Here is a 26,582-nt window from a genome sequence, read left to right as displayed (position 1 = left end):
GCCGCCCCCGCCCCCCCTCGCCCTGCCAGGCCACCCGCCTAAAATAGAAAAGGAAAGGAAGTTATTTCCACAGTCAGCGGCAGCCCGGAAAAGCTCCCCTCCAGTGAGGGGGCGGGCGGGATTCCTGGAGCTGGAGACAAATCAAAGCCAGGCGAGAGCGGCCGGCCCGCCGCCCCCGGCCCGCTGCCTTCTGTGTGTGTCATTTCCCTGATTCAGCAGAACACGTGTCCTGTGGTTGCCACGCTGCAGGCTGCCGCCGAGGAGCCATAGGGAGCTCCTGGCCTGGCCCCGGGCTGCCCTCAGGCCCCGGATGGCAGGGCGGGGGGCCTGGGGGTCAGGGAGGGCTCTTCTGGACCGCTTCTCTTCCTGTCCCCACCTCCCCCCCCCCTTGCCGATGGCCTCTGCCATGGCACGTGACCTCCTGCCGGCACTTTGCCTAGGAAGAGCTGCTCCCGAGCCCCTTGCAACAGGAGCCTTTCCACCCCCACCTTCCATGTGCCTCTTCCGAACTCTGCCCAAGACACAGCCTCACCAGGGGCTCCTGCCCACCTCGGCAGGGAGACGCTCTTTCCCTGGGGAAGCTCAGTCCCAGAGGGGAGCAGGGTCTTGCCCAGGACCACCCTGCGGGCTGTGACTAAGCCAGAACTCGAGCCTGGATCTGCTCTACTCTGTTGGGGTCCCACCATCTCCTTGTCCCCCCAACCCCAGCAAACCAGCATTCGGGCTGGCTGGGCTTGGCCTCTTCTGGGTCTGGTCATGGGGAGCACACCTGTTCCTCTATGCTGGCTACTAGGGACATGCCTGCTGTCTTTAGAGGACATTCCTAAGCATCTACATGTAAACCCATGACACCCAGGCTGCCGAGAAGCTGTGCCATGAACACTGAGGGCCCTAGGCCTAGAGACCTTGAGGGCACAGGGTAGCTGGAGAGCAGTGACTGTGTGGAGCAGAAGGAGCCAGGCCCTGGGGCCAGAGACTGAGGCTAGCAGAGGCCTGATTGGGAAGATGAGATAGAGCACCGGGCCCTTGCCTGGAGGCTGTGGAGGCCATGGGAAGCTTCAGAGCAGATGTGCCATTTGGAGCAGGATCATGGTGTGATGGGCCAGGACACCTGTGTTTGGGCCTGACTGTTCCCTCTTCGTTGTCATCTCTCACTCTCCAGCATCGATGTGCTGGGCTCTGGACCCGCCTCCAGCCAGAGGCGCTATCGGAACTGGAACCCACCCCTGCTGGGCAACCTCCCCGAGGACTTTCTCCGCATCCTGCCTCAGCAGCTGGACAGCATACAGGTAATGGGGGAGGCCCCCCAACTGCCCGCGCGGCGTCTCTGCTTGACCCCCGTTTGTGCCAGCCTGTTTTACTTCCCGATGTTTAAGCCCGGGCTGAGCTCTTTCTGTTGCCCTGGGTTCGCAGGGAAAGAATGCTGAGTCGAAAGCCTCGTTTCCTGTCTGGGCCTGGAGGTTTCCTGTTCCACCCAGGGAAGGTGACAGCCCTGAGGAGTCTGTGGCTACAGCCATGATCATCCCAGGCTGGAGGGAGGTGGGCAGGGGGGGCAGCCAATGGCAGAGGGTCCGGGCACCTCTCTGCCCTCCTGTGGGATAGGGCCAGGGGCAGCTTCTCCCCCTGATGTGGGCATGGTCTGAGGGGCCCTTGCAGGAGGGGGGTCTCCCCCTGAGACAGCTAGCTAGGCCAGGGAGAGTTTTGAGTTTGGGCAGCCATGTGGAGTTAGCCAAATTATTGAGTGGCTTGCAGATCCCTCTTCAGGACTGTGCAGACTGTAGATGAGGGCTGGGGTGGTCCGAGGGAGAGGAAACATTGTTTTTAAGCCCTTGCTGCTGCGCCAGCAGAGAGGGCTGTGGCGCGCTGATTGGATTTGGCTGCCCACTAGAGCCCGATAGCAGGTGCAGGCCCCAGGGCGTGGCTGGAGGATCCTGGGAAAGGACACGTGTGCACCAGATATGCATGGATGTCTGTGCAGTACGTGCCTTGGTGAGCAGCCATTCAACGCGCTTGCTCCCCTCCTCAGGGTAACCCCAGGGGCTCCAAGCCCAGGAGCGGAGAGGGAGGCCTGCCCCCTGTGGCTGGGCCCGGGGCCCGGGACCAGGAGAACCGCTGGAAGCAGTACCTGGAAGACGAGAGGATTGCGCTCTTCCTGCAGAACGAGGAGTTCATGAAGGAGCTGCAGCGCAACCGGGACTTCCTCCTGGCCCTGGAGAGAGGTGGTGCCCCGGGTGGGGGCGCTGTGGCCACTCCTCTATGGCTGGGGAAAGGAGCCGGAGTTGGCTTCAGCCTTGGGGCTCAGAGGAGGCACTGAGCTAGAGGCCACGGGGGCCTCAGTCCTGTTGATACACGGCCCCCACCAAATTATCCTGTGGGAATCCCAGAATTCTGCCAACAGGAACACGAGTCACCAGCCAACTCTTCTCCCTCCCCTGGGACTCAGAGGAAGACACGTGGGCCTTCGTAGGCCCTCCCTCCTTTGCCCCTGCCCCTGCACATCTCCTGTGTGCCAGGCACTGACCTTGGCATGACATGTCTGGAGCTGGGTCTGTGGGTGCCCCCCTGAGCAGAGGCTGTCAGAGCAGGGACTCAAGTTTTCTGGCAGTTTGGGTTGTCCTTGGCTGGGGACCTTACTCCCCAGCCTGGCTGCCTTTCCCCTTCAGGGTGGGGGTGTGTTTGGGGTGGGATACAGTGAGGGGCCTGTGGGAGGCCTGTTTTGTGAGGGTCCCAGTGGGAGTGTGTACATGTGTGCATGTGACTGACAGCGTGTCGTTGGGGAAGAATAAGGTGTGTAGGGAGAAGGCTGGCCCCACCTCCGCAACGCAGGTGCTGGGGGTCTCAGGGTCTGGCCTGGCCTTTCCTTTCCTTTCCTTTTATTTTATTTATTTATTTGATGGGGGCGGGGGCTTGAGCAGGAGCAGGGGGGAGGGGCAGAGGGAGAGGGGGGAGGGGCAGAGGAAGAGGGAGAAGGAGAAGCAGACTCCCCGATGAGCAGGGAGCCGGACAGGGGGCTCTAGCCCAGAACCCTGAGATCATGACCGGAACCGAAGGCAGACACTTCACCAACTGAGCCACCCAGGTGCCCCTTATTTTATTTTATTTTTTTAAGATTTATTTATTTGATGGGGCGCCTAGGTGGCTCAGTCGTTAAGAGTCTGCCTTCGGGGGCGCCTGGGTGGCGCAGCGGTTGGGCGTCTGCCTTCGGCTCAGGGCGTGATCCTGCCATTGTGGGATCGAGCCCCACATCAGGCTCCTCTGCTGGGAGCCTGCTTCTTCCTCTCCCACTCCCCCTGCTTGTGTTCCCTCTCTCGCTGGCTGTCTCTATCTCTGTCAAATAAATAAATAAAATCTTTAAAAAAAAAAAAAAAAAAAAAAAAAAAAAAAAAGAGTCTGCCTTCGTCTCAGGGCGTGATCCCGGAGTTCTGGGATCGAGCCCCACATCAGGCTCCTCTGCTGGGAGCCTGCTTCTTCCTCTCCCACTCCCCCTGCTTGTGCTCCCTCTCCTGCTGGCTGTCTCTCTCTGTCAAATAAATAAATAAAATCTTAAAAAAAAAAGATTTATTTATTTGAGAGAGAGAGTGCAGGGGGAGGAACAAAGGGAGAGAGAGAATTCCAAGCAGACTCCCCACCAAGCATGGAGCCAGGACGTGGGGCTCGATCCCACAACCCCGAGATCATGACCAGAGTAGAAAGAGTCAGATGCTGAACTGACTGAGCCACCCAGGCGCCCCAGGGCCTTTCCTTTTCAATGAAGGGTTGGACCGTGTGATCTCTCAGGGTCCCTCTAATTGTGCTGTTGCAGGTGCTTGTCAGGGCCGTAGTTTCTACGGCACAGCTGGTTCTTGGAGAGCCGGTAGACAAGCGTGCACGTATTTTGTGTGTGTTGTGTGAGATCGGGGGGCTCAGCCTCCAACGGCCTCCTGCATGTCAGCCCAGGGTGCCACTGGGAGAGAGCTCACTGTCCTGACAGGAATGTGGTCCTTTTCCAGATCGTTTGAAATACGAGTCCCAGAAATCCAAATCCAGCAGCAGCAGCGTGGCTGTGGGAAATGACTTTGGCTTTCCTACTCCTGCCCCAGGTAACCTTGCCTTCCTGGGGGAGAGGCCTGGAGGGCAGAGAGGCTCACACCCCTGTTGCGCTTTGCATATTTGGAGTTTGGGGGTAGGGTGGGGAAAGAGGCTGGAGGGGAGGGTTCTGAGCCCACCATGGGGCCCACCACCACACTCACTGCGATGTGGCCCCTCCACTTAGCAGACCTGGGTTCTTGCCAAGCCAGCAGCTCCTGGAGCCCCGGCTGGGATTGGCTAACAGGCTGGCCGAACTGGTCAGAAAGTGCCTGGAGCATGGGCAAGAAGGGGACATGCCACTGAGCAAATGTGCCATGGGCGGGGGGGTGGCTCAGGAAGGACTCAGAGACTTCCACGGCTTGATCTCTGCCCTGGGGGAGCTTATGGTCTTGTGGGGAACGCAGGAGAAGCGTCCAAGAGATGGGTAGAGCAAACCAGCAAAGCTGGGGACACACTTACTGGTGAGAGCAGCGGCTCCTGCTGAGGGAAAGGGTAGGACAGGGCTCGTTCATTCATTAGCAGAGGCTCTCTCTTCCGTGGCCAGGCCCCACCTGGGTGCTGGAGGAAGAGAATTTGGAGCTTCACGTACAAATGGTGGGAGGCAGGAGTTGCTTCAATAGAGGGCCGGGCCCCTCCAGGAGCCCTAACCCACTGAAGGAGGGCCAGGAGTGGACAGCAGGCGATTGGGCTGCACGAACAGGTGTTGAGCTGGAGCTGGGAACATGGGCAGAGAGGGCAGAAGGCCTGGGTTCCATACTGGACACCTGGACCCTGCCCACGTGTCCCTGGGGGTGCCTCGTGGCCCCTAGGCAGCAGCTGCCTCCATCCACCCATAGGCTGCCCACTGCGGAGAAAGCAGCCGCAGCAGCAGCCTTTGCCCGAAGCCGACCTTCCGTCACATGGTGGAGTGGGGTGGAGGAGCAGAAGGATGGGGAGCTCGGCTGAGCCCAGCTCCGAGAGAAAATCCCGCGGAACTGATTCATAAGCAACAGGCTCAGAGCTTAGGCCCCAGCAGATGTGCATCTGGGAGTTTTAACGACAGTCTCTCGTCCTTGATCCTGAATGAACTAATCACACCAGGGTTGCTGAGATGGAGCGTAATGACTCGCCCGGGACTTAGCCGGCAAGGTGACTTAGGATTAGCCCGAGCTGCAGGGTGGAGAGCAGGGGCTTTAGAAGGGCAGCGAGAGGCGTAACTGGGTGCTGAGTGAGCGGGGAGACTCTAGGTGGCCAGCTGGGTTTTGACTTTGGAACTAGCCCTATTCTCATTCCTACATCTAATGAGTGAGAAACTTCATGCCTGGAGGGAGTAACGGAGGGGCTGACCCAGGCAGGAAAGAGAAGGGAATCACCATGGGCAAAGGCCTGCTCTGTGCCCGCACCTCCCTTCCATTCCCGTATGAACCCTCACGCTGGGTTGGCATGCAGGCCGGTCGCCACGTGCTGGTGAATATTTTCCAGCCAGTTCGGGGTGCAGGGGAAGCCCAGTGCTTAGTGTCGGGTGACTTCCATGATGTAAATACTCCCACCACGACTGATTCCAAGCTACCAGCATGACTTCACGGAACGCGGCGTTGGTCAGAGAAGCAGAGTTGGAAGCCCGCGTGAGCTGGCCGTCCACGCGTCCAGCAGACCACACCACTGTCCCGCTTTTTACACAAAGAAGCCAGGCCGGTGGAGCAAGAAGTACTCCTCAAATCCCTAGTGTCTTTAGGGAAGAAGCCTGATCTTTCGCCACTTTCCTCAAATGGAAGGGTTGGGCCGAACCCGTGTCCTGTGGGGCCAGCCCTGACCCACTTCCCGCCGGGGGCCTTGGGCAGCCGCACTCCCCCTACAGCCGGCCCTTAGAGGTGTCTCCCCCTTTCAGGAATCAGTGACGCCAATCCTGCTGTGTCTGAAGATGCCTTATTCAGGGACAAGTTGAAACACATGGGAAAATGTGAGTCCAGCCTATGCCCCCTCCCCATCTCTTCCAAGACAAGCCCTGTGGCCTCATAGGAGGGAGGGAGCCAGCAGGAGTTCTGAACACGTATTGGACTCTTGGTGAACCAAAGTGACATTTTAATCGCAGGCCGGCTCCCTCAGCCTTCCTGCCTCACTTCCCTCTGCAGCTGAGTCTGGATACAAATTAAGTTTTAAATCCTCTTGAGCCAGCTGTCTACAGAAAACTAATAATGTGCTGCACCCCCCCCCCCCCAGTATTAGAGTTCACGCCCTTTGTGGCTTGAGGGGGCTTGGCCAGGCCTGATGAGCGGGGAGGCCCGAGGGTTTGTGACCTCTTCCCACAAAGTCCTGCCAGCCAGGACGCACCTCCCCTTCCCCCTCCCCTCCCCACCACACAACCATGTGTGAATGAGGCTGCCATCCTTCCAGGCTCCATTTCAGGGAAAATCTTGGATTAGTCATGGAAATCCCAGAACCAACTCTGGAGGTGGCGAAGGGGGCGGGGGAGGCGGCGGGAAAGACAGCCAAGACGGGCTGCTGTCTGTCGCCGCTGGGGCAGGAATACCCGGATCTCGGGCTGCCTGCCTGGCCACCCCGCTCTCCGTGGTGGCCTGTGCTGCCCCTGCAGGCCGGCCCGGGATGGCAGCCTCCCTGCTGGCGGGGGGGGGGGGGGGGGGGGGGGGGGGGAATCCCCTCCCCCTCCCCCCCTCCCCCCCTCCCTCCTCCCTCCTCCCCACCGCTTTCCTGTAGCCCCGCCCCCTGCCCCCATCCTGGGGCCGGCCCTGAGGCTCACGGGTCTCTCTGCCCCAGCCACCCGGAGGAAGCTGTTCGAGCTGGCCAGGGCCTTCTCCGAGAAGACCAGGATGAGGAAGTCAAAGAGGAAACACTTGTCCAAGCACCAGTCGTATCCTTTCCGGCCTGGCGCAGGGGGGGGACCGTGGGTGCTGACCCCCTGGCCGGACTCTCGAGGCTGCGCCCTCCCCAGGGCTGGGGCTGGGACCGGCTCTGGGGCCGCTCGCCTCCTCCATGCGCCCGAGGCCAGCCCACCACCCAGCCTGGAGCACCATGACCGGGCTGGGGAGCAGGCCAGCGTCTCCCACTTCCTTCTGTGGGCTCCCGCATTGTCCCATGACATCTTCACTTTCTGGCTGGGCTGATCTGCTCATGGGAGAAAACATGGTTCTTCCACTGAAATCAGCAAACCTCTCCCTAATTTCTCGAGTTGAATTGATCCATAAATCTTGCTGCCTCCCCATTTCAAGCATGTTGGGCCCTGCCTTCCTTTTTTTCAGTTTCTTGAGTAAAAAAAAGGTTCTCCACGTTTTAACCCAGCTTGTTAACTCCCACCATGCTTGTTACATGGGCCCCGGATATTAGAAGCTGAATAGCCAAAGGGGAACAGGGAGGAACTCCCTTCTCCATCCCCAGCAATGAGAGCTGGGTGAGAAAGTCAGGATCTGGCTGCTCAACCAGATCCTGATGAAAGGAGGCTTTGGGGAGCGTTGGGGGTAATGCTGGTATGGTAGAAGCCTCCTGAGCTGGGCGTGCGTGGTAGAGGGTCAGGGACAGGGACTGGTAGAACGGGGAGGACGATGGCAGTGCCCACCCATTCCTGAGACAGTTTTCCTGAACGGCCAGCAGGCTGGGAGCCGCGGTGTCAACGGCTAATCTCCTGGACGACGTGGAGGGCCACACTTGTGGTGAGCCGAGGAGGGCAGGGGAGCTTGAGCTCTTAGCTGCTTGTGACCGGTGACCCTCCAAGAGGAGGGCCTGGGTATTTCATGGGTGGACCCAACCTGGGGGACACATCGTGGGTAGGTGGGCAGGTGACCCAAAGAAATGGGTCCTCCCACTTGGCTCATACTGCCTCTCCCTTCCTTCCACCCCCAAGGGGGGCCCCAGCCGCACCCCCACCTAGATCTCTCCGTGGAGCACCGCGTGTCAGGTGCTGTTTCTGGGGTCTCTCTCTGGGGTGGGAGGGGCGGACAGGCCTGCCCACGTGGAGGGGCCTCACCTGGACGGCCAGGTGCTGCCCAGTCTCAGTCTCTGGGCCCAGAGGCATTTCGGAGTTCATGCAGTCCCTCCCAAAGGCCATGTGGACCAGAGGACACTGCCTTAGACCCAGCAGTCCCACAGCGGAACCTGGTCCTCATGCCTCAGAGCAGAGGGGCCCTTGGGTGGTCAGGAGACATCCAGAAACAAGGGCAAGGAGCATCTTAAAGGCCATATAGAGGGGACCACTTCCCCACCCATTGTGCAGATGAAGAAGCTGAGGAGAGAACTTGCCGAGCTCAGTGATGGAGCCAGGCCAGCAGCCAGGCGTCCTAACCCCACACTGTGCCCTGGTGCCTCTCAGCATGCCCGCACGTCCCCACCCCACCCCACCCCAGGATCAGCACGTGTCCCAGGCAAGCGAGGGGGCGGAGGTCGTAGCGTCAGCTCTCTCGGCCAGCCCCAGGGACACACCTGATGAGGCCCTGCACAGTGGAGCGTGAGGCAACTTCTCTCTGCTTTTCAGATGAAGACTTCCGGGGACGGCGACAGGAGGTGCCCAAGGTGGAGGAAGCCCTAAGGGAAGGACAGTAAGAGGTAAGGCCTGGGGCCACAGCTGCTCAGGGACTGCCCGAGGCTGGGCCTGCCATGCCCCGTACCCCAGGGGTCTTCCCAGGGATCCAGAGGCATTGGGCTCAGGCAAGCAGATGGCACAGATCGCGGTTTTCTTCCCTTGCCTTTGTGGCGGGGACATGGTCTTCTGCACGGAAACCAGTCTTTTGTGTTTCCTTTTTTTTTTGGTTATTCATTTAGCAAAGTAATCACACCTGCCTGTGCCAGGTCTTGGGAACAAGGGGGAAAAGGTCAGCTTTGACCTTGATAGTTGACAGCCCATTTGAAAGACAGTTCAGGACACACGCAGCACAGTAAGGGGACGACTTCGGAAAACTCGAAGTGGCCTCCGCACAGCCGTGCCCACGCAGAGCTGTCCATTGCCTGCTTGGGTTGGGTGGTGTAGGATCTGCGGCAACCACGTGAAGAGACAGTTTCCCTCCAGGCAGCTCTGTTGCTGGCTGGAGCCCTGAGCCCTCAGGCTGCTTCTCCTCCTTTTCTCCTGTGCATCCCTGGGGGCGAACCAGGGAATGTCCGCATCCCCTCCGGGGCTCGGTAGAACCTGGTCCCTGTCCCGGCCCCCTTCCCCATCAGGAGGTGGCCCGCCCACCCTTCCCCCAGCCGCCGTCCTGGTCCCAGTGGCCAGCATCTATAGGGCTTTCCCCAGCGGAGCGGGTGGTGTGGCGGGTGTGGCCCTGTCTCATACTATGAAGAAATGGCTTGCTGCCCTCAGGATGGTTGTCATGGAGGTGGGTCAACCAGCCTGGGCGGCGGGCCTTCACACCACTTCTAGCCGACTGCCTCCCACATCCCCCACGATGCGTAAGCTCGGGCCATCCTCAGGCGCGGAGGGGCACCCTCGATTCCCGCTGGCCCGGGATGCCCCAATATAGCGAGCTGGCGTGAAGTGCCCCACTCCCACTCCGTTGCTGCCATTCCCTCCCCTTTCCACCGCCCCCCTAGGAAAATGTGTCTGCCCCAAAGCCTCCCCCCACATTAGGACCTTGCCGTCATTATTTCTCTCCCAAGTCATCCAGCTTTTCCCTTTCCAGCTCCTTTCTCAAGTCTACACCCTCCATCTCCTCCTCCCCATCTTAAAAACCAAGAGGTTTCACTATTTTCCTTAATTGCCCAACTTGCGAAAAAGTGGCATCCTCTTTCACCCGTTGCAGGCTGGCAGCCCTCCCACCACCCCCAGATTGACTCAGGAAGGTCACCCCAGGTCCAGGTCCTTCCGTTCTGCATTCTCTGGTGCTCCCTTCTGCATGCCATGCCCACGGTCTTTCTTGAAACCGCTACCTGCCCACCCCTGTTCCTGTGGCCCAGGAGTCCTGGGCCTTCTTCCTATCTGCCGTTTATTCTCCATACTCCTCCCAGTGCTCCTCCCAGTCCCTCAGTCCCAGCTCTCCCGGCAGCTCTGCCCTTGACTCTCTCGCTCCCACTCTCTGGCAGTTCGCCACCCTCTTTCACAGCAACAGCAAGACCTCTGTGCAGTGGGCCCCTAACTCAGACCCTCCCTCCCAAGCAGTTGCTTCACATCCACTCTGCATCCTAGCTGTGCCCATGATCAGGTCTGTCCAGGCCTGGGTCTGAAGTCACTGGAATCCAGACGGCATCTTCTCTGGACTTCCCCCATTTCATTTCTCCTCTCCTCCTCTGGCCGACTCGCCTCGCCGGGCTCACAGCTGCTCATGTCTTCACTGCCCCGACTGTTCACCCGTCACCAGGACACCGCTCTTCTGCCCTTTCTTCCTTGCTGTTGGAGGGTGGCCGCCCCGGAGCTGGAGGACCCTGGCTAGGCAGGGATATTCTTGACTGTGGTAGAAAACAAAAGCCAGTTCCGGATGGGACCCTGCAGTCACTCCAGTGAAGGCTTGTGAACTTGGCCTAGTGTGTGGGGCCCACCAAATTCTGACCCCAGTGTATTTTCTGCAGCTCCTGTGAACAGGAGCCGGCTCCCGCTGCATCTTAGAACGGGCTGGCCACTTCCCCACCTCTGAGCCCTTCCTGTACACTGGCTTCCACCTGGAATTGCAGCCCCCACTCCTGTCTCTAGCTGCCAGATGCTGTGCTCTTGCTGTTCCAGGAGCTTGGAGTTAGAGGGCGGGACATGACCTCAGGCAGAGTTCCAGGGCTGTCATAGAGTCCCTGGAAGAAGGAGAGGGCGCCTGTCTTTGGGACCTTCTGCCTAAAGCCATCTCTGCAGGGACCCCTGACAAGACCACTGGGCCCCATTGAAAAAGACTTCTTTCAACTCTTTTTCCCTACCAGATGTGAGCGGTTCCTCCTTGCTGGAGATGGTCTGACCTGGTGGAGGCGGCTGGAGAGCCAAACCGGCCCCCAGCTGAAGGGCCCCGCTGCCGCCGGACAGATGGCGCCGAGGACTGAAGCCTGGTGATTCTTCAGCCACGGTCCGGCCCCGCCACTGCCACTGTCACTGCCACTTTCCATGCGACTTAGAACTTTGGAGTTTCGTGCTGTGACTGGAGGAAGGACCTGGGGCCCTAGGGGCAGCAGCCAATCCTAGCCCCTTTTGTAGCCAGGCCGGTCTATGGGCAACGAGTGGAAATGCAGGAACCACCACCACCGTCCCCCACCCCACCCCACCCCAATCCCCTGTTGCCTTCTTAAAAAAATCCCAGAAGAAAGGCAAAGGTCGGAGTACCCAAAAGGACTGGATGGTGAAGCCCTGGAAGGTGAGCCCCTGCCCCCTCCTTTCCCCATCTCGTCTTCTGGGCCACAGACAATGCCTGACCCCCATCCCCATCCCCAGCTCCCTTCTGGGCACCTGGGGCCCTTTATCCCCGTGGCTTCCTGCATCTCAGCCTTTCCCCAGGGCCGTGGAGCCTTGCTACAACCCCTGGACAGAGCCCTGGGTGGGAGAGCGCTGGGCAGTCACTCGGGCCCCCTCTGAGGAGCAACGGGCCATTGCAGAGAGCTGTCTCCTGACCACCCTGCCAGGGCCCCTCCAGCTGCCTCTGTTAGGGGTTGGCACGGGCCCCCAGCAGGGATGGGGAGGGTGGCCGCCCTGGAGCTGGAGGACCCTGGCTCAGCAGGGGTATTCTTGACTGTGGCAGACGACAAAAGCCAGTTCTGGATGGGACCCTGCAGTCACGCAACAGTGGGGGTTCACGGGGGTGGGGTGGGGGGCTCCGAGTGGAAGTCCTGCTGTCACTAAGGGTGGGCAGCAGCAGGTTCTGAGGTGACCCTTGAGAAAGTGCAGGACTGCGGAGCAAGGGCTTGAGGCTGCCAGCCCGGGCGGGGCGCCTGGGGCGGAAGGGCTTGCTGGGTGCGTCTTGCCAAGAGCAAGAGGGCGAAGGATGTGAGGAGCACACTCCGGTTCTACAAGCCTTAGCCGGCACCAACCACTGCCAGGGGGAGGGCGGCTGGCCCAGTCTCTCCGGCCCGCCTCCAAGACGGGAACGCGCTGACCTCTCCGGAGAGCCGGGGGCCTGGGCAGGCACGAGGGGTCGTCCCCTCCCCCGCAGTGGGGAATCCGCCAGCCCAACCGCGCGGGGTGGGGAGGTGGGGAGTGGGAGCCCGGCCTTCGCCGGGCCTGGTGGCCGCACGTCACCCCGAGATAATGAGGGCGTGGCGGGCGCGATCGCACCCCGTTCCGCGTAGGCGCGGGCCCACTCGGAGGCTGGGGAGTCGGGACGCGCCGCCGAGGCGGAGCCCGACCAAGTTTGGCGGCTGCGCGGGGCCTGGAGCGCTGGCGCGGGGCCGCCCGCCCCCCGCTGCTCCCTGCGACCTGGCCCGTGGTGTCCGCCCCCCCCCCCGGAGCCCCCGGGCCGCCAGCCCGAGCTCCAGACCGTCTGGCCCCGGAGGCCGAGGAGAGGCCTCTGGGCTGTGGCCCGGACCTCTCCCGGCGCATGGCGGGCAGCCCCAGACCCCAGTCTGTGTGTGTTGCTTTGTTAGCTGTTTTTCTCCTATGTGTGGGTTTTTTTCTTGGAGCTGTTTCATAGGAATTCCTGTAATAAAGACTTGGTGTTCTCTTGGTGCTCTGATTTGGCCGGCGGTGTGGGCTGGACCCTTCTCTTCTCTTCTTGCCCTGGGCAGGGTTTGGCCCCCAGAGCCCCCGTCACTCCTGAGGGCCACCTGCCTCGCCATCCTCCCACCCCCGTTAACTGGTTAACCCGTAGCGTGTGCAAGGCCCCCAGGGCTCAGTCCTCACCGCAGCGCACTCTGGGTGCCACCTGCTACCCGCACAGCAACCTCCCCGACCTGCTGGCTTTGCTAAGCGCAGGCGTGCTCCTATTTGTCCTGGGAAAGTAAACCGCTAGCTGACAGGCGAAGGAAAACACCAGGAGGGAAAGGCAGTCTGTCGGGAAAGCTCCAGCCTGTCACTTCCCCAAATAAACAGAAACTTCTGGAATAACGCTGAGGGGAAGCCTCAGGGATGTGCAATGTCAGACTTCAAAGGCGGGCAGAGATCTTCCCTCCCTGCAAGTCCCTCCAGCTTTCCCCCAGGTCGCAGCTCTGCCGGCCTACCCCCCATGCCAGGGAACTCACCCCCAAAAGAGAGCCAGTGCCCTTTCCAGACGGCAGTTCTCAAGGGTAAAAAGTTCTTCCTTGTGTTGAGCCCAAAGGTCTCCTTGTGGCTTCCACCCACACATCTGGTTTCTGGGTTCCCAGTCACGCAGGCCAAGGCCACCGTTCTTCCGCCAATGCCACAGTTGAGCACGGTGTCCAGAGGAACAATGTGGGTCCCTCCTGCCCTCCTTTTAGAAAGAGGTTCTCTCTCAGCAGCAGTCAGACCGAGGGGGGCAGCTGGTGATGTTCTCCACACATACAGTTTGCAGGTGGGCAAACCAAACTACTTCTTTAACCTAACCCTACTCTGTGCATTTTTTTTAAGATTTTATTTTTAAGTAACTCTATACCCAATGTGGGGCTTGACCTTACAACCCAGAGATCCAGAATCACATGCTCTACCGACTGAGCCAGCGGGGCGCCCTGGCCCTATGCATTTGCTACTGATAGGTGTGTAGGCCCCAGAGCAGAGTACCAACACCTGGGGGCTTGTTAGGAAGGCCAATTCTCAGCCCTGGCCCAGACATACCGCGTCAGAGACTCCGGGAGTTTAGCCCAGCAAGCTGATCTTGTGTTTGGGAGACACAGAGCCAGGCCACTACCTAGTACTGGCCGCACAGAATTACCTGAGTGCTTAAAAAAAAAAAAAAAAAAAAAAAAATCCTGATGCTCAGTACCCCAAACCAATTAAATCAACAACCATGGAGTGATTTATTTTAACGCTCCTCAGGTAATTTAAATTTGCAATCAAGTTTGAGGACCGGCACGCTGGGAAGTCTGGTAGGTGTTTCATACTAGCTCAATTAATCTTACCCAAGAATGGCCACTTTAGGGATGATGAAATGACTACTGAGAAAGATTAAGGAACTGGCAAGATTACAGAGCTAGCAAGGTGTGAAGCCAGAAACAGGGCCCCGGGCTGCCCGACTGCAAAAGCGCTGTTCTCTGCTCTCCACCCCTGCTGCTCACGGTGGACTCCTGCGTCCACAGCACCGGCGTCCCCAGGGGCCCTCCTCCAGATCTGCTGAATCTGAAACTGCGAGTATGTTTTAACAAGCCCTCCAGATGATTCTGCCGCATGCCAAGTTTGAGAAGCGCAGTGCTACAACCTTACTACTCAAAATCTGTGCTATGTAACATTTGTATCATCTGGAGCTTGATGGAAACACAGAATTTCAGGGTCTACCCTAGACCTCCTGGACTAGATTGTCCATTTTAATAAACTCTGCAGGTGACTTGAATGCACACTGAGGCTGGAGAAACACCACTCTAGAGCACTGGTTCTCAAACTTGCTGTACGTCGGAATTACTTCTTTTCTCTTTTCTTATCTAGTAATCTCCACACCCAACACAGGGCTCGAACCCGACCCCGAGATCAAGAGTTGCATGCTCTTCTGACTCACCCCAGCCAGGCACTCCGTATTGCAATTATTTCGGAAATTTGGGTCTCATTGTCAAAAGATTCTGATTTCATTGGTTTGGGATTCAGATTGGACATCGGGAATCGGATTGCAAAAGCTCAGGTGGTTCTAATATGCAGCAAAGTTTGAGAACCATTCACCCTTTTGCCTCTTAGTGTAGCCGACTGAAGGTGACTAACCAGCAACGGGACATGGGGGGAGAAGGCAGAGAGAGCTTCCCAGATCCAGCAGGAAGGTGAGGATGCAGTGGATGAAGCCTTGGCTCCATGATGAGTCCCTCCATGTGGCACAGCGTCCTGCTAGGATCAACGAGGGAGTCAGGCTGGGCCAGACGACCCCCTTATCTGTCTGCCCTCGCATGCCAGGCTCACCTGCAGATGGTGGGCTCCTGGTATCCATGAAGTGGTGCTTGGAAATTTACCTCCTGCAGAAGTGCTGAGCGGGGCGATCTGGAGTCCTGGTCCAGCCAGCGCCCCTCCCGCTTTGTGTGCTTTTGTGTCTCCAGGGCTTACCCCCAACGGGCAAAGAGATCATGGGGCTGGAGAAGGCTGTGCCCAGAACTGGCCTGGGTATTACCATGCTGGGGGCTCAACCCTGCTCTGTTCTCTTGAGGCAGCTGGTAGGGGGCTGAGGTTGGAGGAAAGACGGAGAATGTGGTTTGAAGAAGGCAGAAGGCAGGCAAGGCATGGGATGATGAAGATGATAGCTGCTTATTGAGTGCTTACTGTATGCAACGTTTCTGGGGTGCTTTATATACATTATTTTAACTAATCCCCACAACTAGTGTATGAAATCGGTATTATCACTCCCATTTCACAGATCAGAAAACTGAGGCACAGAGATGTTAAGGTCCTTACTCAACATGACCCTCAGTAAGTGATAGTACTGACTACCCAGGCAGCCGAACCCCCAAGTTGGTACCTAAACACTAAGCTATATATTGGGGTGGAGGAACAGGTGATAAGACCTCCTAGAAGCCCTCCATAGATGCAATCTGGTGAGCACAGAGAGGTCTCCTGATTAAAAACATCTCCATAGTGATGTGTGATTCCAACAGTGTGCCTGGAACTCACCTATTAGCGCTCTTTATTTGGTTTTAAAAACAACCTCTTAGCATTTCCATTAAATGGAAAATATGCTATTTAGAGAGAAGCACGTGAACTCCTTTGCCCATTATCACAGCACAGATTAATTTGTTGGATTAGCTGGCTAGGCCAGCTGGAGGAAGATTTAGAAATTTCTGGAGATGGGCGGGGGCCTGGCGGGGGTTGCGGAGGGCTGTGTAAATCGGCTGCCACCTGCTGGCCTCTCTCAGAATTGGCCAGGGAGCGGCCAACACCGTTCCCTCAGAAGGAAGTGAGCACCTGCTTGGCCAGAGACCAAACAGACAGAAGGGAATTTACTCTATTTGCATGGTGATACGTTTTGCAAATTTTGCACAACAAAGATATTTTTGTACTTCTTTTTCCCTTAAAAGAGCCACTAAGATTACATAAGCTTTAGGCCCCACAAAACCAGCAGCTACCCTGTCATTTCTAGAGATTAAAGAGTCAGTTCTTTATCAGGTCAAGAGGATTATTCCAGGGACTCCCGAGTGAGGGGCTGCAGAGCTCAGCACAAACTCAGCTGGCTACGTCCTTGCTACTCAAAGTGTGCTGTGGACACAGGGACCGACGACTGTCCTGGTTTTCCCCGCCTAAGCGTTCCTCAGATCTGAGGGTCTCGATGCTGAAGCTGGGAGAGTCCTGGGCAGACGTGGGCCGGTCAGTTCAGGTCGGTTCTAGTCGGCTGGCCTGCCTGCAGATTTGCAGCACTGCCATCAACTTGGGAGATCGAAATTCAGAGTCTGGGTCCTCACCCCAGACCTTCCGAGGCAGGATCTGCATTTTCCAAGATCTTGGGAGGTTCAGGTGCACATTAAGGATGGAATTGCTCTGTCTTCCACAAGAAAAGAGGGGCCCACACCAGCCTGAAACATCTGCCTTCAAGGGTCGCATCCTCAGCTGGAAAAGCTCCAGAGTGATTGCGATTGGCCTTTAATTCCAGTAATAAAAGGCCAGATGGTTGCTTTGGGCCCAGCAGGCTCCTGTTCCCTTGGCCGTGAAAGGAGCCATGGTGATACAGAGTGGGGAGAGGCATAAAGTGCTTCTCTTTCCTCTGCTTGAACTGGATTCGTGTTGAGGGCAAGACTGTTTGCTGAAAAAATGGACGTGCAGCCGTGTGAACACGCTTTGCACACTGTTAGGTGTGATTTAATAAATCGTGATTCATTGCTCTTAAATGTGGAATGGTCAGAAAACATTATCATCATCACTCTTATTTATCGACCCTATACCCTAGGCACGGTTTTAATACTCTGAAGGCATTGACTCCTCACAACAAGGTGATATGATGGGTGCTGCGATTATGCCCATTTTGCAGATAACAAAGCTGAGGCCCCAGAGGTTTGTAAAACGTATCTGTCAGTGAAGCACAGAGGATAGCCAGAACTGGAAATGACCAGGTTCGTGGTGGGGTGAAGGACTATCTCCGTTCAACCACAGCTTTTGCGCGTACACCCAGAGTTTATCTGACGAAGGCCTCCAGGAAGGAGGGCTGGAATGGCTCCGTCCTCATTTGTCCTAACTTGGCTTTATTCATCCATGTTGTTCATTAGCAAACTCTGAGAGTCAGCTCCGGGCCAAGCAGCAAGCTGGGTTTGGGGAGGTAGAGATAAGAGACCCAGTTCCTGCTCTCAGAGAGGCCAGGCAGAGACTCAGACAAGTAAACAGAGTCACAACACCACTTTTTGAGAGGGAGAAGCTTGGGGGGGTGGTGCAGAGTCTGGCAGAGTGTGTGCCGGGGGCTCGAGTGCCCTCCTGGCTGACTCTTGAAAGGAAGGGGAGGTGTGGGCCTCTGAGGAGCGTGCTGGCCCAGGAGAGAGCCTGGCGGAGGGAGATGGCACTCCTGCCTCCTCCTTGAACACTTCCCTCCTTGTTTTTTATCCTTCTGGTCCCAGTACTTCGTATTGAATATATACTATTCAATACTATGGTTTTCCCCCCTTTTTAAGGCAAGCAGCTAATTTCTCCCTGACCCTGGCTCTCTGCCAAAGGTGAGTAGCAGTATTAATGACTTTGTCAATGTGCTGGGATTTTTACTTACCAAGGCCGTTCTGCTAGTGGGGGTGCTTTTTCTCTTTTTGTCTGACACACTTCCAGGCACTACATAAATAAGGGCACTCTTCATAAAGATGTGGGCAGAGTGTAGGGAAGCCACAAAGGATGGCCTAGAGCCTTCGCTAGTGACAGAGGGGCGCAGTTTGCTGAATCTAGGCCTGCAGGGGTGAGGGAGGGAACAGGGACCTGAACCGGGGGAGAGAGCTCTGTGTGAAGAGGCCGCCCTTTGAGAACCCTCCTGCTCTGTCGGTGGGAATGCAGGCTGGGGCAGCCACTCTGGGAAACAGCATGGAGGCTTCTCAAGAAGTTAAAAATAGAGCTACCCTCCGACCCAGCAACTGCACTACTGGCTATTTATCCAAAGGATACAAACATGCTGATTCAAAAGGGCACGTGCACGCCCATGTTTCTAGCAGCACTATGGACAATAGCCAAATTATGGAAAGAACCCAAATGTCCATCGACTGATGAATAGATAAAGAAGATGTGGGGGGCACTTGCGTGGCTCAGTCAGTTAAGCATCTGCCTTCGGCTCAGGTCATGATCTCGGGGTCCTGGGATGGAGCCTTGTGTCGGGCTCCCTTCTCAGCAGGGAGTCTGCTTCTCCCTCTCCCTCTGCCCCTCCCCATGCTGTGCTCTCTCTTTCTTTCAAATAAATAAATAAAATCTTAAAAAAAAAAAAGATGTGGTGTAAACACACACACACACACACACACACACACACACACGCACACGGAATATTACTCAGTCATCAAAAAGAATGAAATCTTGCCATTTACAACAACACAGATGGAACTGTGTTTTATGCTAAGCGAATAAGCCAAGACTGACTTCACTCTTTCCCTTCCTTCCATTCCCCTGCCTGTGCCTCCCACTGGTGGTACTAACTGGACGCTGGCTGGAAGCACAGGGCTGGGGAGTGAGGTCCACAGAAGTCAGCGTTCTAGGGAACAGAGTAGGGTGAAGAAGAGCACAGAGTCGGTGTGGATCTGGCTGGGCGGACGGAAGCTCTTCGGCATAAATACTTATCAACATTATGGGGCTGGACAGTGTCCCTCCAAAATTCCTATGTTGAACCCCCGACCCCCAGTACCTCAGGATGTGACTGCGTTAGGAGATCGTCTTTAAAGAGATATTGAAGTTAAAATGAGGCCATTAGGTTGGGCCCAGATCCAATATGACTGGTGTCGTAAGAAGAGGACACAGACACAGAGGGAAGACCACGTGCGGACGCAGGGTAGCCGCCTGCAGGCCAAGGAGAGAGGCCTCAGGAGCAATCAGCCCTGCCAAGCTGATCTCGGACTTCCGGTCTCCAGAACTGTGAGAAAATACATTTCCGGTGTTGAGGCCATCTGGTCTGTGCTACTTCGTTATGGCTGCCCTAGCCGTAATCCTGTAATCCACACGCTATTCAGCACATAACTTATCCATTACGAATTTGCTTCTCTGTCTCCCCCACTGGACAGTCAAGCTTCTCCAGGACTCAGCAGAGGGTCAGATCAGTGCTTAAATGCTTGCAAGAGGAATGGATCATTTAACAAGAAAATAAAACAAGAAGGCAATTGATGAAATGCCAGAATGCTGCGGTCCCAGGTGGCAGTCGGTGGGTTACAGGTCCCAAGAGCAGCAGCGATGCTGTGACTGCCATGAGACTTGTCACGTATCAGAAGCACTAAGAGCCGGCTGCTATGATTCGGGCTTTACACGAATGGAGGCTTTTCCTCTTGCAGCAAGTCACACAGATAGTCGACACTATTCACTGGGCACATCTCCAGGGGTCGAGCAGTGTAGTGGAAGGAATATGGCCTTTTGGAGAGCTTAGAAGTTCTCTTTCCTTCTGCGTAAGATTGCCAGGACATTACCTGTGGCATCAGGTAGCTGGACGATTGAACAAGACAATCCAGATTCCTGGTGTAGTGCTTGGCATGAGTGCGTCAGCCCCTTGCAGCCTTGAGAGGTCCTGGTGAAAAGACAGAAGCCTCTAAGGTCCAGTTCCCTGCCCCCAGCTGCCGGACAGCTTCTTCCCTTTCATGAATGAATGCTCCCTGGGGCGCACACTTCCTGCTGCAGGCTCAGAGGTTCCTGATTCATCTTGCTGCCACATCCCCATGGTCCTCCTATCTCCCCACCAGCATTCCCCTGTCTCAGTCACAGAGGTATTAAATAGGATGCTGGAGGGGAAACTTAAAAGGCTCAGAAGAGGAAGGAACTTTCCTAAGAAGATCTAAAGGACAAATTCCCACCTTGCAATTCCTCCCCTATTGAGGGTTTGGGTTCTTGGCTCTCCTCTCTGATTGTGGAATAAACCCTTTACTTCTTCACCAGTGGTAACTGCAGTGGCCTGGGGGGGCAGGCCCGAGTGGGAGAAGGGAAGTGTGTCTGTGGTCGGGCTGGCAGCTAGCTCTGACTTGGACAGAATTAGAAACTTGTTATGAGGCTGGGAAGACTATATTTAGCTGGGAGCATGTTTGCTCTCCCTAGCGCAGAGTCTTCCAGACCTTCCTAGGCCTGGGAGATTGGAATCTCTACACTTGGCCCAGCAGCCAGAACTGTGTTCTCTTGTCCCTGTGTCACAGGGCCCTGTGGCAATGGTGAAACCCACCTCTTAGTTTAGCCCTGGGCCTCCTCCAATCACCTGGCCCCTAGCTCTGGGCCAGCTTTGTCCCACCTCCATAGGTCTAGCCCTCTTCAGCTTGAGGCACCCGTAAGGTGGGTTGTGGGTTCTGGAAAGGGCCCAGGCCGTGCTGGAAGCCTGGCTCTGTCACTCACTTATCTGACAAGTTACTTCACCCCCCCTCACTTTCTCATCTATAATAAAGGCTAATAATAGCTACCCTCTGGGTAGGTGTGTGGATTCCAAGATAACACACACAAGCAGTAACTGCTCCTCAAACATTACTTCCCGCCTCCTTACCAGCCTCCCATAGAGTGGGAGGGCTCTGGGATGACTTGCTGCTCTTTCTGGCTGACAAAGATGGTAAAGGGCTCCCAGGAGCTGTTTTGTGTGTATGGGATTCAAAACATTTCATCGGATTAAAAAGTTCAAATATGAATAAAAACTCTTTACAGGTCAAATTCTGAGGGATATACAAAGAAAAAAAAAATTCTCTCTTCTCTTGCAGTCTCCCTGGAGATAACCAATGTTTACAATCTTGTGTGCCTTCCACATAGTTTCTATCTTCAATCACAAATAAAGGTGTTTTCTTTTTTCTTTAAACAGGTTAGGATCCCACTAAAATGTTTCTCTGCAACTACCTTTTTCATTTAACCAGAAGTCATGGGCATGCATGTAGGTAAATACATAGGGACAGACTTGTTCATTGTAATAGCTGCATAGGATTGCATAGGATTATATGAACCATCACTTTCCATTGGACTTTTTCCCCCACTGCAACGCTGCAATGACGATCCCTGCACGAATATCCTCCTGAAATTGCGCTTTGATTTCTCTGGGGTACTCTACCCGAAGTATGATTCTTGGACCAAAAGGTCACTCTGAGAGGTTACTTTACGCAGATTTTTGAGTCTCGGTCTCGGAATTTGTTCTGTTCACTTTCGCTTTTCCAGCTCCAAGGACGAGCGAGCCCGCGACGGCTCCGCGGAGAAAGCACTAGTTGCCGGCAGCATCCCAAGTTCAGCGGATGCAGGAGGCGCTCCCGGGCCAACGGACTCCCGGGGCGCGCTGCACCGCAGGGCACGGAGGACGGAGGCTCGGGCTCTAGTGTGACCTTGGGCTTGTGCCTGCCCGTCCTCGGCCTCGGTTTCCTTCTGCGGGGTCTGTGGCTCCAAGTAAGATAAGGCGCAGTCCGGGCCTTGCCCCGCTGTGACCTGTCATTTCTGCCTTAACGTGTGTCCCGGCCTGGATAGCTCCCCGGACGTAGGCTGCGCCTCCCTCCTTCCACCCCATCATCTTCGCTCCGCGCCGCCCCACCTTCTTCACTGGGGTTGGCTCCGCAAGGCCAGAAAGGGTAACGCAAGCGCCAGCGTGAATCCCTCCTCTAGATCGGTCATTTATTGCTTCTGCCCGGCTCTGGCCCGCTCCCTCCCTTTCTGTTCGGCTATCGAGTGCTCCCGTCTGAACCGGCCGGGGGCCGAGGGTCGCGCCAGTTCGGCCCATCCTTTGCTTCTGCCTGGCTCGGCTCTCCGGCTGCTGCTGCGCAGAGAGCGCCGCGATCCTTGGCTCGGCCAGCAGCCTACGCCCATTTCGCCTGCCGCTGGCGCTTCCGCTTCCGGTAGCCCCTGGCCGTGAGCGTCCGAGGCGCTAGCCATGGCGAGGAGCCGGCTGGAGACTGTGGGGAGCGTTTTTTCGCGGTGCGTGCTCGGAGCCGGGGTGGGCTGAGGGTACGTCCTCCGGATGGGGGCTCTCGAGAGCTCACGCTCTGTCTGGGCGGGTCAGAGCAGGGCGAGGCATTCTCCGGAGTGCGGGAGTCAGAGCCGGGTGAGGCCCTTTCGTGCTCTCCTGTCTCTGAATAGGTGTGCTTGACGACACCATTCCTTGAACGTATCTTTCCCGTTCAGGATTGCTCCTCTCCCCTGCCGGAGTGGAGTTCTCTAGGAAGAGGAAGGAGGGAAGATGATGATGGGCCCGGCTGGGTCGTCTTTGTATTTTCTTCGATGCGACCGGGATGGGGCGAGGGGGGTGGGACGCACATGAAAAAATAGGACTTAACCCCTGAGCTTTGTTAGGTTGGTTTGGAATATGGAAATATGTTAACTGTAGGTGGGGAACACCCCTGCTCTGGTCTTCTTCCGGTTCTGTCTTGTGGACTCCGTGATCCCACTGATGCGCCAGGCTGTGACTAGACTGATTCAGGGGCTTAGACAGGCTGTTGTAACTGATTGACCTTCGTTACTTTTCCTTCCTTAAGGACTCGGGACCTGATGCGGGCTGGGGTGTTGAATGAGAAGCCCCTCTGGTTTGACATATATAATGCCTTTCCCCCGCTGAGAGAGCCGGTCTTCCGAAGGCCCCGCTTGCGATATGGCAAAGCCAAAGCTGCCATCCAGGACATCTTGTACCCCGAGGATCGGATTAGAGCGTGAGTACAAAGCCCACATGGTGGACAGGAGGCAGCAAAACTTCAGAAGAAAAGATTTACCTAGCAGTCTGGTAAACTGTAATAGGAGTCGAGCCAGGGCTTGCCCTGTGGAGAAGGTCTTGTGTATCTACCAACTTAGGGAATCAGTAACAAGTTCTGGGAAGTAGAATCTGGAGCCCAGCAATGGACTGATAATTGCAATTATAGCTACCGGTTTCTGTGCATCTGTTAGCAGTATGCTGAGCTCTTAAAAAACATTCCCTAACTCAGGCCTTACTCTACCCTACAAGATGGGTATGTTGTCTTCATTTTATTCCGGAAGACTGTGAGGCTCAAGGAGGTCAGCTCACCGGGAGTTCAGTGGCAGAGCTCTTTCCCTCTAATACTGATGTCAGTTTTTAGTACTTAAATTTTGTATGATTCTTTTTTCTTATATATTAAGATCAGAGGTTGTACCTTATTCAGGGTAATACATATTCCTTCTTTTTCTTTTTTTTAAATTTGAGTGAGAGAAAAAGAGCACGCACGCACACACGAGAGCACAGGGGGAGGGCAGAGGGAGCATGGAGCCCCAGGCAAGGCTCGATTTTACAACCCTGAGGCTGTGAACTGAGCCAAAATCACGAGTTAGATGCTCAGCCGACTGCGCCACCCAGGTGCCCCTGTCCCCTTACTCTTTTCTCTATTTTCGGATGTAAAAAAATAATTTATGAAGTCATTATATTCTCATTTGAGGTCTAGGTCCCTTTGATTTGAGGAATCCCCCCCCCCCCCCCGGGCCCCAAGACTCTGTGAGATAGGAGAACAAGTATATTCTTGCTCTACTTGGAAATTTTCAGGGTAGCACCCGAGATCTTTGGGGGCATTAAATACTTTGTGAGTGCTTTTCTGGGTAGGCTCATGGCATGCACTTGGTCGGGATTTATACATTAAAATCATTTGTGGGTGCGTCTGGGTGTCTTAATCAGTCAAGATTTTGACTCAGGTTATGATCTCAGGGTCCTGGGATTGAACCCTGCATCAGGCTCTACCACGAGGAGTCTGCTTGGGATTCTCTCTCCTCTCTCTCCTGCTCCTCCTGCTCGTGCTAACTTTCTCCAAAAAAAAAAAAAAAAAAAAAAAAATCATTTGTGCTTCTGCTGTGTGGATAGCAGGAGCTAGGTGATAGGTCATTGGAGAATGTGTAATATTTTACTGCTCCCTTTTATTACTGTTAATGTCAAAATAATAATACCTTGCATTTAATTTTTTGAACCTTTTTTTTTTTTTGGCTTCTTTTTAGTGTTTTTAATATTTTGAAGAACTTAAAGCAACAAAATGAATTCCAGACATATGAAAACCTAAATGTAAAAAATGAAAGCATATAAGTACTAGAAGAAAACATGGGAGAATTTTAAAAATAATCTGAGTGATAAAGACCTTTTTAAGTATAACATGAGACCCAGAAGCCATAAAGGAAAATATTAAAATTTTCTGCCCCCAAAAAAGTACCACAAGCAGAATCAAAAGTCAGCCAACATATTGGGGGAAAAATTTTTGCAACCAGTATGATAGAGGGCTAATTTCCTATTTATACTGCTATAAAGTTTACTTATAAATCAGTAGAAAAAACCTACCAAATGGAAGGCAAAGAACATGGACAGGCCACAGAAAAGGAAATTCAGTTTGCTTTTAAACATGAAAAGATGTCTAGTCAACTTCATAAGAAAAGGCAAAAGTATAACAAGTTATAATTTTTCACCTGTCAAATTGACAACAAAAAGTTGGGAAATAGAATTTGGCCCAGGTATGGGGAAATAGACACTCTCATACATTACTGGTGTGAGCGTAAATTGGCACAGCTACTTTGGGAAGCATTTGACAGTTTGGAAGGCCATATTACAAATGCACACACCTTGAGCTAGTAATACGATTTTTATGAATTTATTCCAGACTCATTTGCACAGTGTACTAAGAAATACTGATTAAGTTAATCGTTGCAGCTCTGTCTAAAGGAGCAAAGGATTGGAAACAATCTAGGTTCACTGACTTGAAATGATCTCTATGAGCTATTAAGTAGAAGACGCAGGATGTACAATAGTGTTTTCTGTCCTTGGAGTTAAACTGTGAGGCTGGGGATAAGGAGTGATAGATACATATATACTTGTATGTTAGAATATTTTTGAATGGATACCCAAGAAACTGGTTAGTGTTGCTTCCTGGGAGGGAACTGGGGAGTTGGGGGCAGAGATGAGCAGGAATGTTAACTTTTCATTGGATACCTTTTTGTAATGTTTGGCATGTTTCCCATGTGCATGCACTACTTATTAAAAAAAAAAACAAAAAAAGTAGCTTATGTTTGGCCTAGTGGTTTTTCTTTACTCTGTTCTTGGCCATGATCTGTAAACAGAGATTTATATTGTGTTGTTTATATTTTCTAGGAAATTTTATTCAGCCTATGGATCTGGTCAGAAAGCTTTTGATCTGTTCAATCCAAACTTCAAGTCTACCTGTCAACAGTAAGCTATTTTACGAGTCCTGGGTTAGTTTTTTTGTTTTTTAAGGAATTTAGTTGTCGGTTTGAGGAGTTTTGTTGAATTCCACTGGAGGAAAAAGCCATTCCTATAGGAAGACATGTGAAGGGAATGCTTGGTTCTGCGTAACAGCATGTCTTCATGACTCTAAATATACAGACCTTAGGTGCGACTGCTTGGAATTCCAGGTTTGTGGAGAAGTACATTGAGCTACAGAAACTTGGAGAAACAGATGAAGAGAAGTTATTTGCGGAAACAGGGAAGGCTTTATTGGCAGCAGGTGTCATTTTGAGAAGAGTAGGAGAAGCAAGGACTGTGAGTATTTTGTAATTAAAATTGTTATTAGGGTTAGTTGTCTGTTTGTTAGAAGTTAAAGGAAGGCTTGGTTTTCCTTATCCACCCTTGGCTTATGTCCTTGAACACCAGGTCAAATACTGGTAGATGAAATATACTGAAATTAAAGAAAAAAAAAAAGTGTGTACACACACTAAAATTTTGTGATAGTGACTGCTACTTGGAGCAAATGAGTTGTCATTAGGGCTTTTGAAATTATTATTCTCTAGAGATTTTTATCATGTGTATTGCTTGTTATAATAGAATTTGATCTGGGATATTAATGTTACATTTTGACCCCGTGATAGCAGCTTTGTCATAGAGCTTCAGCCAGTCAGTGGAGTGAAAATGACAACATCTGTGTGATGTATTTATGTCTGGTCTTTGAAGCAAAAGGAAGGTAGTCCTGTTTCCTGGGAATCTGAACCCACGGGTGTCAAACCCCAAGCGGTATTGGAAGAAAACCAGCCTCTGCCGGAAGTTCCACAGGACCGGCGTTTGGAGACATGTGAAGAACCGCCGAGAGACCTCTCCCCTCCCTGAAGAACTTGTATACCGTGTATACTGACAGCCAGACTGTATTCACTAGATGAATGTTGAACTGTTTTTAACAGTTGAACTGTGTAAATGTTTCCCGATCTCTAAGGCATTATGTTTGCCTTCTTTTAGTTCCTATTTCTAGGTTGTCATAAAGCTCAGTTTCATGGTTTGAATGAACTTTTATGTGAGGACGGTATTAAATAAAGCATTCCCTGGCTGCTTGTAAAGTAAATTTACTTTAAAATTGTAAATAGCATGAAGAAACCTTTATAAGTATGGTTTGAATGGGACCCGTGCTGAGTAGGTCTGCTTGGATTTCTGTGTTAACATGTGGGTTGGCTATATTTGATTCTCGCGTATCTTTTCTCTTTTCTGGCTCCGTCAGGCTTTTACTTGTGCATATGGTGTGTCCCCTGGGCCAACTGTCTG

At 54.1% G+C, this 26,582-nt stretch overlaps 2 protein-coding genes across 8 annotated transcripts in view; both read left to right on the top strand.

Moving 5' to 3' along the window:
• The window catches only part of CUEDC1 (CUE domain containing 1), an 80,792-nt gene extending 68,165 nt beyond the window's left edge, over positions 1 to 12,627 (top strand). For 4 of the 7 annotated variants that reach the window (XM_057317936.1, XM_057317935.1, XM_057317937.1 and 1 more), the window contains 9 exons: positions 1,163 to 1,289; positions 1,414 to 1,539; positions 2,027 to 2,219; positions 3,990 to 4,079; positions 5,936 to 6,007; positions 6,823 to 6,916; positions 7,651 to 7,712; positions 8,531 to 8,601; positions 10,888 to 12,627. In XM_057317936.1, coding sequence (XP_057173919.1) covers positions 1,163 to 1,289; positions 1,414 to 1,539; positions 2,027 to 2,219; positions 3,990 to 4,079; positions 5,936 to 6,007; positions 6,823 to 6,916; positions 7,651 to 7,712; positions 8,531 to 8,598 — 832 coding nt within the window. In that variant the 3' untranslated portion in view covers positions 8,599 to 8,601; positions 10,888 to 12,627. The remainder of the gene's footprint in view (positions 1 to 1,162; positions 1,290 to 1,413; positions 1,540 to 2,026; positions 2,220 to 3,989; positions 4,080 to 5,935; positions 6,008 to 6,822; positions 6,917 to 7,650; positions 7,713 to 8,530; positions 8,602 to 10,887) is intronic. The other 3 variants (XM_057317939.1, XM_057317941.1, XM_048226606.2) reach the window with 3 other exon arrangements.
• Positions 12,628 to 17,746: 5,119 nt separating this feature from the next.
• MRPS23 (mitochondrial ribosomal protein S23) lies at positions 17,747 to 26,380 on the top strand. The gene is made up of 5 exons (XM_026517418.3): positions 17,747 to 22,039; positions 22,597 to 22,767; positions 25,188 to 25,265; positions 25,469 to 25,595; positions 26,004 to 26,380. Exons 1-5 carry the CDS (start codon positions 21,996 to 21,998, stop codon positions 26,154 to 26,156), a joined length of 573 nt encoding a protein of 190 aa, XP_026373203.1. The 5' UTR covers positions 17,747 to 21,995; the 3' UTR covers positions 26,157 to 26,380.
• Positions 26,381 to 26,582: the final 202 nt, after the last annotated feature.

This window comes from Ursus arctos, unplaced genomic scaffold, assembly GCF_023065955.2.
Source record: "Ursus arctos isolate Adak ecotype North America unplaced genomic scaffold, UrsArc2.0 scaffold_24, whole genome shotgun sequence".
Classification (NCBI taxonomy): domain Eukaryota; kingdom Metazoa; phylum Chordata; class Mammalia; order Carnivora; family Ursidae; genus Ursus; species Ursus arctos.
Note: the sequence above shows the minus strand (reverse complement) of the source record. Positions and strands in the feature narration are given on the sequence as shown.

Coding starts and splice junctions, on each gene's coding strand:
- MRPS23 (XM_026517418.3), top strand. CDS start 21,996: ATGGCGAGGAGCCGGCTGGAGACTGTGGGGAGCGTTTTTTCGCG. Junction 22,768..25,187: donor CCCGAGGATCGGATTAGAGC/GTGAGTACAAAG, acceptor TATATTTTCTAG/GAAATTTTATTCAGCCTATG. Junction 25,596..26,003: donor GAGTAGGAGAAGCAAGGACT/GTGAGTATTTTG, acceptor TGGTCTTTGAAG/CAAAAGGAAGGTAGTCCTGT.